At 44.4% G+C, this 12100-nt stretch overlaps 1 protein-coding gene across 3 annotated transcripts in view; it reads right to left on the reverse strand.

Moving 5' to 3' along the window:
- Positions 1–12100, reverse strand: part of SYCP2 (synaptonemal complex protein 2) — a 551324-nt gene that overhangs the window by 36447 nt on the left and 502777 nt on the right. For all 3 annotated transcript variants that reach the window (XM_077252835.1, XM_077252834.1, XM_077252836.1), the window contains one exon: positions 11214–11338. In XM_077252835.1, the coding sequence (XP_077108950.1) occupies positions 11214–11338 (125 nt within the window). The remainder of the gene's footprint in view (positions 1–11213; positions 11339–12100) is intronic.

A 12100-nucleotide genomic window follows, 5' to 3' on the forward strand; every position in this document is an offset into this window, starting at 1 on the left:
AAGCTATAATCGGCGACGCCCAATGTTCAGGAGAACTATTTAAAGGCAATGGGCATGGCCCAGCTTCCAATCCGAGCATCAGGTAAATTAACCCCGGACCAGCTAGATAAAATCTAGACGACGCCAATGAGCACATAGTGATCAAAAGCGGAATTACCGCTGTCTGTTGAACGACCTGGCCTGAACAGCGTCCGACATGACAGTACCCCGCCTTCTACGAGGGACCCCAGGGCCCTCACGGCTTATAGGACCCGGCTTGTCCGGATGGCGACGGTGAAAAAACCTGACCAGCCGATCCGCATGAATGTCCGAGGCTGGTACCCAGGACCTCTCCTCAGACCCATAACCACGCCAGTGTACCAAGTACTGTAAAGTGCGGCGCACTACACGAGAGTCAACCACCTTGGAGACTTCAAATTCCAAATTACCACCCACAAGACTGGAGGTGGCATAGGCGCCGCGTCCACAGAACCCACCGCCTTCTTTAAAAGAGACCTGTGGAACACGTTGTGTATCTTATACAACGTAGGAAGCTCCATTCGGTACGCTACTGGGTTAATGACGGCGGTGACCCTAAATGGACCAATAAACCGTGGACCCAATTTAAGGGATGGTATTTTGAGTCTTATGTTTTTTGTGGATAACCACACCCAGTCATCCACACTCAGGTCCGGACCTGGCACACGCCTACTGTCAGCCACACGTTTGTACCTAGCACCCACACTCAACAGGCGCTGTTTATCTCTCCTCCAGACTGATGACAATTGTGTTCCTAACTGGTCTTCCTCCGGAATGCCGGAAGAGCCCCTCTGACTCAAAGTACAAAATTGAGGATGTAGCCCGTAAACACAAAAAACGGAGACTCGCCAGACGACTCCTGGCGGTGATTATTGATGGCAAACTCAGCCAAAGGAAGGAACGTAGACCACTCCTCCTGGTTATCAGAGACAAAGCAGCGTAAGTACTGTTCCAAATTTTGGTTCATACGCTTGCATGTGTATCAACTCAAGTTAAGCGCAATTTTTGTGGTTTTTTTCTCTGTATTGTTGCATTCTGTGCAAGCCGGGGTGTGGCCTCCCTGTTTCTGAACTAGAGACTATATATAAGGCTTCCCCAGTCTGGTGTTTCACTGGTTGGGCCAAGTCCTTTTTGTCTGCCCTTATTCACACTGACGTCAACACTGACACATGGTAAGGTTTTAGTATTAGACAGTGTAGGACTGTCCCTATCAGAGTTACCTTGACGCGGTGGGATGGCTTTTGTGCTATTTCTTGATCAAAAAACAGTATTACTAAAAACTCTGTGTTATTTAAATGCACTTTTGCTTTTTTACTTCGTTACATCAGGGTTTTTACTTACTTTTTTCTCTTGTAGGTTTTAATGTTTTGTGGCCAATGTGATGAGATGCTGGGCAGCATCCGCGACCAATACAGGCGGGAATGTCAGCAGCGGGCCAGGAGTGGGGATGCAGCACCGACCAAGCGAAAGTATATCTATTTCGACCGGCTGGCATTTCTGGCTCCCATTATGGATCTCAGACCGTAAGTACATACATCACACCACATTACACATATGCTATTTAGGGTCATATAGCCAACCTTTTTTTTTTTTTTACATTAAATTTCATAACAGAACTCAGTCCAACCTCACTGAGAGGGAGACAGGGTTGGATCCTGAGGCCATTATAGATCCGGTCGGGGAGGTGGAGAGGTGGCTGGCCCATCTTCTGAGCCTTACAGCTGCATCCCCCAAGCTCCACCTGTACCAGCATCAGGACCTGCAACAATACCTGTACCAGGACCTGTACTACCAGCTGCACCAGCACATGGCAGCCTTGAGGAACCAGGCAGCAGCAGCCCTACTGTTTGTCGAGGGCTTCCTGACAGCCTGCTGTCAGCTGTGGGCGACGAAGGCGAGAGATCCCTGCCTCTGATAATACAAGGAGGCATGTTGACACGGGGTGCTCAATTACCTGTCCAGGGATGCCCAGGATGAGGGTGAGGATACATGTAAGAGGATCAATTCAGATCCTCATTGATGCATGCACACCCCAATACCCCATATGAGGTATTTGAGTTCTTGGAGAGGTGGCAGCTGTCACCCCATAACCTGCTCCGAGTTAGCCCCAACCCAGAAGTGCATGGTCAATATGGATCTGAGGCACCTTCTCCATGGGTGCCTATACCTCAATCCATTCCCCCCCAAACCAACCTTGGCCACAACATCCCCAAATGGCAGCCTATAACCCACCTGCCCAATATGGCCACTTGTACAGACCCAGTGTTGGAGGCTGGTCCCAAACTGGCTTTGGACGACATGGCCATATTGGGGGGGTATGAGGCACGTGGCTTCCAGAATCCCCAGGAGTATAATGTAAATTATCCCTATGGACACTTCGCCGCTCAGCAATCTGATCCTGGCCACATTGTACATCATGGCCCAGATTATGCACCCCCACAGGGTGAAGGCCAAGTTGGACACCAAAGCCAGCAACAAAGAGAGGCTGGACTCCCACCATCACCTCCACCAACGTACCAAGATTTGTAATTTATTTTGGTATCTGATTTTGCTTTAGCAAATTTATGTTTATGTTTAATTATTTTGTTTTACAAATTTTGTCAAAAAGGTATGCCCAAATTTCTCTGGGCACAAAAGCCATATGATGGAAATATGGTTTTCGTTATCAAAAGTTATATTTTGGCTTTATAAAAATGTTCAAACTGCCAAGTTTTGTCTCTTATTGCATTAATTACTACAAGATAGAAAAAAAAAAATCTATAAGATAAAGTAACTGAACACACACAACAACTTAAAGGAAAAAATTATATTTATATACACAAACATTTTAAACTTACAATATAGATACAGCATGCTCTTGCCAGGGAGTAGCACCCTGAGGTGTCACAAAATAATTAGTGAAAATATCACGTACTTTCAGTCCGGAGAGCGGACGACGCTGAGGGATCACATGTGGTCTAGGCCTACCCACATTGCCCAACACACCTTCAGCACCATCAGATGAGGAGCAATCATGAAGTCGGGTGAAGTTATGTAGGACCACACATGCTTTGATGACCTCATTTATGTTGGCTTCACTCAGCTGAATAGCTGACTGGAAGACCCGCCATTTGGCACAAAGAAGGCCAAAGGTGCACTTCACCAGTCGCCGTGAGCGTGAGAGGCGCAAGTTAAAGATCCTACGCCAGTGGTCCAGGTTTCGACGGGGATATGGCCTCATTAAATGCCTGGTTAATTGAAAGGCCTCATCTGCAACAAGGACATAAGGGACAGAATCTTGATTGGAGCCTGGAAGCTGACGTGGTGGTGGTAGGTCCAACTGAGCCGCCGACCCATAATGGAAGAATTGAAGACTCTAGAGTCTCCAGATCTTCCACAGGCCCCAATGTTACAATTATAAACCTGTAGTGACTGTCAACCAGAGCCAACAACACTACAGAAAAATATTGTTTATAATTATAGAATTGGGACCCTGAGTTCGGCGGCTTACGCACATTACGCACACGGATGTGCTTCCCATCAAGGGCTCCAATACAATTGGGAAATTGGCAGTGCTCCTCAAATCCCCAGGCAATACCCAACCAGTCTTCCATCTTGGGTTCAGGCATGACCACTTGATGAAGTCGTGACCAGATTAATGAATAGGTAGACCGGACTATGCCTGAGATTGCAGACTTTCCAATCAAAAATTCATGATGGAATGCTGCATAGGATAGACCAGATGTAAGGAAGCTAAAAGAAAAAAAATTATGAAAAAAAAAACATTAAAACTTGTTCTAGGTTTTAAACAATTCATATAGAGCACAAGTACTGTGTGCAACTAACAAGCCAGGCTATCACAACCTTAAAAAAATATACACTGGTTATGTGAATTTAACATAAATAACATATTATTATTACTAGGAGTAGAGATTTGTGATATATTAAGAATAAAAGAACCGAAACTGGTAAGCAGAAGTAGATAAGACATTTAGAGACACATCATCAACATAGAGTATGAGGAGGAGGAATACATACCGTAACATAAGGAGAAGACGCTCCTCAGCAGATATACATTTGCACATCCTGGTGTCCTGAAAGGTGATCCCAGAGCGCGCTGTCTCCAACAAAAGATCAAAGGTGGCAAGGCTCATGCGACAATATTGATAAAACTTGTCGGGATGTGTCCGCAGAGATGCATAGAGATGGTGGAAATGGCCTTTAGTGAGGCGTTGGCTCAAAAGCGGATGGACCCACATTCGTCTCCTCCTCCTCGGATCCACTATCACTGGATATGGCTGGCCAAATCAGCGTGACAAAACCCAGTTGTATAGAACATGCTCGGCTGGGGTGAACCTAAGTCTGTCTGACATGTTGCCAACATACCACCAATACGCAAACACAAGCACAGCAACAAAATGGCCAGATTGGAGGCTGCCACCTGTTGTAGAGGCAATAAATAGGGTTGCTGATGATGATTTAAATTATTTTCAGGCCTCAAAACCGTTAAATGTCCATTTTGCAAGGTTGGGAGAAAAAAATGCTATACGGATGACATACGGAGGATTACATGCGCAAAATACGCAGCCACACCTTGCCAACGGATGACATACGGATCACTGTTCATGGAAAATTTCTGCGTATTACGACAGTAAAAAACGGACCGCATTTTTATACGTTGTGTGTGACGCCGGCCTTAGGCCCCTTTCACAAATCAGTTTTTTGCCGTCAGTCACAATCCACTGGCTCGAAGGATCGACGGATCCGTCTCAGATTGTGAAAAACTGATGCGACGGATCCGTTTTCTTGCCAGATCCGACTAGCTGATCCGGCTAATTGGGTCCTACAAAAATCGGAGCATGCTCAGTTTAAAAAAAGGAATCCGTTGCCGGATTCAGCCATTTGACGGATGCGGCACCATAGGTTTCCATTCTAGCAAACGACAGACGGCGATGGATCCGTCGCTGTCCGTTTTTTCTACGGAGACAAAAAAAGTTACTTTGTCCGTCTCCGGCCGCCGGATCAACAATTTTCGACGGATCTGGCGAACGATGGATATAACGTGAGGCCATCCGTTGTAATCCGTCGCTAATACAAGTCCATGAGAAAAAAACAGATCCAGCGGCATCAGTCGCCGGATACGTTTTTTTCAAAGTTCAAAGGATTGCGACTGACGGCAAAAAACTGATGTGTGAAAGGGGCCTAAGGTAAAATATTCAAAACCAATTCACCTCCCCCAGCAGTTACATTTGTATGTGTATTTTTTCGTGAACATATGTCTTGCATTGCTGACCCGTGCTCATGCTTCTATGGCGGAATCAAAGCTGATCTTTAGGATCCTGAAAAACACAGCAAAACCTGTGTTTTGGACGCTGCTCCTTTTCTGCCAAGAGTGAAGATTTTGCTGCAAAAAAATATGCTGAAAAAAGCCTAGTGGGAACATAGCCTAAAGGGTTTGTCCAGGACCTAACAATTGAGATCGGTGGGGGTCTGGCACCCAATCAGTTGAAATCTGCTCCAGCAGCAGTCAGATATAAGCCATGTACAGGGCCAACCACAGCAGCTCCATACCTTGTTAAGTTGCTGCTGATAGATGGTGCACATAATCTCCTATTCAGCCACTAAACAATGAATGGGGCTGTTGTGTTCTGCCCTGTACATTGCTTGCATTTGGCGACTACAGGAGCAGATCTGCTCATCCATGGAGTGCTGGGTGACAAACACCCACCAATCTCATACTAATGACCTATCCTACGGATTGTACAAAGATGCCGTGTGCACTACTGGAGAGGGTGGTGCTAAGGTTAGGTTCCCACACCTTTTTGAACTATAATTGAAAAGAACCTAGCACTCAACTTGTTGCTTAGAGTGAGTTTTATTGTAGTGGTACTCAATAAACGTTTCGGTCCTACATATGGACCTTCGTCAGTAACGTACAAGAAAATAGAGAAGGGACCACAGGGTCAAACGGCTCTAAGGAGCAGCGTCTGGTATGTGAGCCAAATAGGAGCGGTACTGTGGAGACCGTACAGGGAAGTGCTGTGGCAGACGCGGATTCCACCGCTGGTCTCCGCGTCTGCCACAGCACTTCCCTGTACGGTCTCCACAGTACCGCTCCTATTTGGCTCACATACCAGACGCTGCTCCTTAGAGCCGTTTGACCCTGTGGTCCCTTCTCTATTTTCTAGTACGTTACTGACGAAGGTCCATATGTAGGACCGAAACGTTTATTGAGTACCACTACAATAAAACTCACTCTAAGCAACAAGTTGAGTGCTAGGTTCTTTTCAATTATACTATCCTACGGATTGGACATCAGCTGTTTAGCCCTGGTAAACCCCTTTAAGAGCCAGGGACTTGTGTGACAGTTACATGTAAAGGACAGTTCTTCACCCAGTAGAAGTAAACTGTGAAGGCTCCCACTGAAGCAAGCAGAAACGACATATACAATAGTAATTGATGAAGATCGAATGTCAGGAATTATTATACAACACAAATAATAAAATTCATGACTGAGAAGCATTGTACAGAGTACAGAACAATGTTTTCATATATGTAAGGAAGTGTGTCTAATCAGTGGAGCTTTCTAATAGCTTTAAAACTAAGTAGTGTTAGTGAAATATATGCAACTACAAACACAATGGTCCTGATTCATCAAATTTTGCCAGAATACCATCTGGGCTGGATGGAGTGCTTGATAAACTCATCAAAAGTTGGGGAATAACATATGCCAGAAACATTATTCCAGTACTTGCCTCTATTAGGCACATCTTACTCCTGCACCCCCATCATTAACACTGGTTTATAAAAGGACAGTCATAATGAATCGGGCCCATTATGTGTCTGGAAATCTGGTGGAGCTTGCCATTTACATTTTATATTGTAATGGATTGGCAATGTTCTAATTACAGGGAAATTTTCCATCCTCAGTTACATTACATGTTGGGACTGTCTGTACTGAGGGTGCAAATCATTCTAACAGCATAGACAGGGAATTCCTTGAGGGCATCTCTCACTTAATTAAAACAAAGAAATCTAGATTTCCATACATATTCTCCAGGACAGATTTGACTTCCCATTTCTATAAATAGGCACAAGGATATATAAAAATATATTGCATCAATCTAAAGCACCAGTCAGTAACAGGGCATTCAAGTGCCTATCTCTGGAACAGCTCATACGTTCAAGTTCTCTCTCACCATTGTTCTCCCTCTGATGTTGTCAGTATAGAATGCCATCCATCCTGGCGGGCAGTGAACCAGCACTGTATCTCATTTAGTTCTTGGTAGCAGTCTGTGCTTTGAGGATACAGCACAGCAGGTGCTGCCAGTTCATGCAAACTTGTAATACTGGCTCTGAACCAGGATATCTGCCTAATTTCCATACTCTTACAGTGAACCTTAGACCTAAACATTGATAGGCATGGCTGAAAAAACGTGGTTGTTTTATGGTCTTATTTCATGGTCATTCTTACTGAATGGAACAAGACAGGAGAACATAAAAAGCACAGGAGCAATGGCCCAGATGGAGCTATGGCACAGCGGTACTAATGCAAAACCCATTTTCTTTTCTTTGCATAGAGAGCAAGGGCAGTAAAATAATTTACTGTTGGGGTAGATATACTCGATGCATTCGACAGCATATTGGGTATGACAGTGTGATGGTTAAATATGAAACATGTAAAAATGTAACAAAATCGATTTATTGATGGACTAAACATCGGCAGTCGGTAAGTATTATAGCTGGAAACTAGGACTGAACCGTAGGAAACATGAGTCAGAGGCAGGCTCCCTCAATGCAAGGATCTACAGTATGTTTTACAGTATGGGGCATTTTAGAAAAAAAAGCTTAAAAATGAGGCTTCTACTCACCGTATAAGTGTAATGATGAGAGACCTGTCAATCTAGGAAAGATGGGTTGGGAGAAGCTGCCAGGGACCAGCCCTGTAGACTAGTCTCCCCATTCTGGCTCCTTTTTAAACCATATTTTCTATTTGTTTTAACACACAGATACCCCTAATAATGGAGTCTGCCTCAAACTTTGGCTGTCTGTTGTTTAGGAAGCATGGATTATCTATCAAGTTACCTTTACAAGGGTTCTCCTGCGCTGCTCACTTCTGCAATGACAGGTGGTTGTCTGCTTCCATCCTCAGGCACTGCAGTATTCATTCAGTGTGAAGCGTTGGTGAAGGAGGAAACGTTGGGACCAAAAGCTCATGGTGGCGCAGGCTCCATCCAGCTAGAAATGCTAGAGTAGCTGAGTCCTATAATGCCACCCAGTCTGGCAGTTTGTGTATGTGCACTGTCCAGCAGGAGCAACCAGCTCTGTGCTGTGACCACACTTTAGTTCAAGATTCCAGCACAATGCTAGGAGTTGCTTGTTATAGTTTGTACTTGCTCTTATTCTCTCCTGTTATTCAGCTCCTGTTCAGCATGTCTGACTCTCATTTCTGACGTGAGCCCGTGGTTAGACTATGTTGCGTGACAATTCTATTCTTGTCTTCAGAACAACCTCTGACAACTCACTCCATCAGTCAGCAGCCACTCCTTTGACCCAAACAAGGTCCAGATCTCTGTACAGGTCATGAAGGATGAAAAACAGGGCACACACTGAGATCTGCTAGATGGAGTGGACAGCACAAAGTTTGTCCATAGAAGTCCTAATAAGAGCTGCCAGCTTTCCATTAACAATGATCACGGACAATGATATTTCGCAGGCAGATGATTGCCAGGATGCCTGGACAATAGGCAGATATTGTGCACCAGTCCAGTCCTAATCATCAGAACAGGATCATACCTGCTGATCATGGAAGTCGTCTACCAAAGCCCCATTCACCTCCCAATGTGAACGCATTTTAGTTTATGAAAAGTCTTTGTTAAAGTGAACCTGTCAGCAGGATTTTTCTTAGTAAACCACAGACACTGTCAGGTTGGCAGAGATAAACTGATTAAAATGATACCTGGGGTAAAGAAATCCATCTTGTGGTTCTTGTGTAATCAGTGTTAGAAGTTTTTAGCTAATTATATGCCTGTGCTCCGGGGCGGGCCTGTAGGAAGAGTCTTTGTGCACCAAGTCAGAGAAACCAAGAAGAGACCAGCCCACAAGCACAAATATGCTCCTCATTATAGAGACAGACTATTGACAGGTTTGCTTTAAATGTAACCTGTCACCAGGTTTTTCCCATATAAAGTAGGGCCAGCCCTGTAAGTAGAGATGGGCGAATCCAAACAGTAAAGTTCGGAGTCCGTACCAAACACCTACTCTTCGGGCATGGACACCGAACACGGCCTTCACCAGGAAGTCTACGTTACTGTTTGAGTTCGGCCCCCTGTACACCGGGTGTTTCTCGTGCTGTCAAACACTGCTTCTGATTGGTGGTAAAATCATTACCGCTGTTCAGACAGAAAAGGCACATCTATTACTAAACCGTGGGCTTGATGTCACCGGACAATACAAAGGTGACATCAATCCCTTAATATGAACCGTACTTGCTAATGCCACAGGGCAAGTGGGAAGAGTCGAGCAAAGCACTAAAATTGGTGCATCTAATAGATGCACCTTTTCTCGGCGGCTGCGGGCTGCTATTTTTAGGCTTTTGGGAGGTCAAGGACCATGACCCCTTACCAGCCTGAAAATACCAGCCCCCAGCTGTCTGTTTTAGCTTGGATGGTTGTAAAAATGGAGGGGACCCCATGCTGTTTTTATTTAAACAACTAAAAAAAATAGGGAGTGCGGACGCCTCTGTTTTTTTTATAACAAGCCTTGCTAACATTGACAGGTGAGGGTTGCAGCCCCCAGCTGTGAGTGTGCCTGGCTTGATATCAAAAATACAGGGGAATCCACGTCAGGATTGTTTTTTTTAGTTATTTATTAAGAGAGCAGGCGGGCAGATGAATACTCCCATCAGCCGCCTTCTGCTCTTGCTGTTATTAGCGGCAGCATGCGTAGGCCGATGGAAGCAGCAGTCCCATCAGCCGACACCATTGAACAGAGGTTAACTTCTTACCTCCAAAAACAGCTGCGGGCTCAAGCTGTCATTTGACAACATGGGAACCGTGGCTGTCTGATGGGCGGTAATGATTTTACCGCCAATCAGAAGCAATGTTTGCCTTGCTGTCATGCAGATGACAGCGTGGCAAGCACTGGATGTTCGGTCCCACTATTCAAGTGAATGGGGTCTGGGTTCGGGTACCCGAACCTGAACTTTTTTAAACTGTTTGGCAGAACCCGAACATCCAGAGATCCTGCCCATCTCTACCTGTAAGCCCTCTGTTACAGCGTACTAGAATACTGTCTATATGCTGTCTCTTATTAAACTGAAAGGTTGAACTTGATGGACCTAGGTCTTTATTCAACCTACATAACTATGTAACTATGTATACTCACCTACGGAGAGGTTCAGTAGTTGCTTTGTGTGGAAGATGCATCCTACATAACCACACAGTGTCATCGGCATCATGCTACTGCGCAGGGGCACTTTTCTCTGCTTGCTGAGGGCAGAGCAAGGTACTGTAATGAAAATGCATGGGGAAAGGTGAAACACCACTAGCGCAAGCGCACTGCAATACTTTGCTCTGCCCTCTGAAGGGCAGAGAGAAGAGCGCCTCTGCAGGAACGCGATGCTGAGGACATTGTGTGGTGATGCCAAACGCATCATCCACATGAAGCAAGAAGGAGGATGGCGATCGCAAGAAGAGAGGTGGTGACAGACCAAGACCCTCATTGAATTGGACCACACCATAGGTGAGTATAGTAAAAGCTATTTTTTGTTTTATGGAGAGTGGATTGTGGGATATGTAGACAGCATTCTAGAATGCTGTAACAAAGGGCTTACAGGTGCTGGCCCTCCCTTGAATGGCAAAAACCTTGTGACAGGATCCAATTAACGGTTGCTAATACTTCAGTTGACTAAGTAACGGAGAGCTTGACCTTGCATACATCTCCGTATAGATTACAACAGATTAAAATATTTATTATATGGATAAAAAAAATCTCATAATGCTCTAAATATTAGAGTTAGTGTAGTAACCTGTGAAGGTGATGAACCCTTAGGGAAGCATAAGAGACTTCCCATATCCACTTAAAGTGCTTTTCTAAAATGGCAAAATGGTGAATCCATACTTCTGAAAATAGTTTGGGGTAGGTCTAAAGTAGAATGTTCATTGTTCACACACTACATAAACTCCTTAATTTACAAGGTAACACATATACAGTACCTGAACTTTCCTGGCAAATTCTTTGCTGATTTGCTCGCACATTATGCCAACATCGGAACTGTTCCTATCCCAGGTGTCCGAGGCTGCTGTGGTAGCATTATTTTCAGAAACACTGGACAGATGCTCTGAGACAAGGAAATGATTAAATTGCTGTTATAATGGAATACATTAACTTTTCATGTTTAGACCATTGCCTTGTAGTCTGTCATTATCACACTTTGTGAATCTCTTGTTTTGAAAAATAGTGATTGCTGAAGAAGCAAGAGAATTGAACACTTGCTGATCGCTAGGGTCCCAACATTGGCATACTATGTGATCAGCCTTTTTTCAGAGAAACTTCTAACACACATGCTGAAAGCTCCTCGATCATAAATATTAAAGATACTAAGAGGGGTCAGCCCCCCAACAAGAACTTACAAATATCCACATAATAGGTGATCAGTTGCTGATCGCTGAAGATTTGACTGACAGGACAGTCACTGACCTCGAGGACTGAGCATCACCCCTTTATTAATTGTCCCCTGTTGTAGCCATGTTTGTACTCCTTGTGGCTGTGCTTCACAGGAGACCACTAAATTCCCATCACACTGTAATACTGGAGTAATGCAGTACATTGTACAAATGATCAACTACTCCAAATTAATTTAGCGTAAATAAAATTAAATAAAGTAAAAAAGGTGAAATCCATTGACTTCTCCTAATCAAAAATAAACTTTGTACTGCCATAATTGTGCAGGTCTGGAGAATCATACTGCCAGGTCATTTTTACTGGACACAATTGCTTTTTTTCACAATTTCATCCCACTTGGAATACTTTTCCTGCTTTCCATTAGATTATATGGTAACATGAATGATTTTCTTTAAAACTACAACTCATCCTGCACATA

Source organism: Ranitomeya variabilis, chromosome 4 (genome assembly GCF_051348905.1).
Source record: "Ranitomeya variabilis isolate aRanVar5 chromosome 4, aRanVar5.hap1, whole genome shotgun sequence".
Lineage (NCBI taxonomy): Eukaryota > Metazoa > Chordata > Amphibia > Anura > Dendrobatidae > Ranitomeya > Ranitomeya variabilis.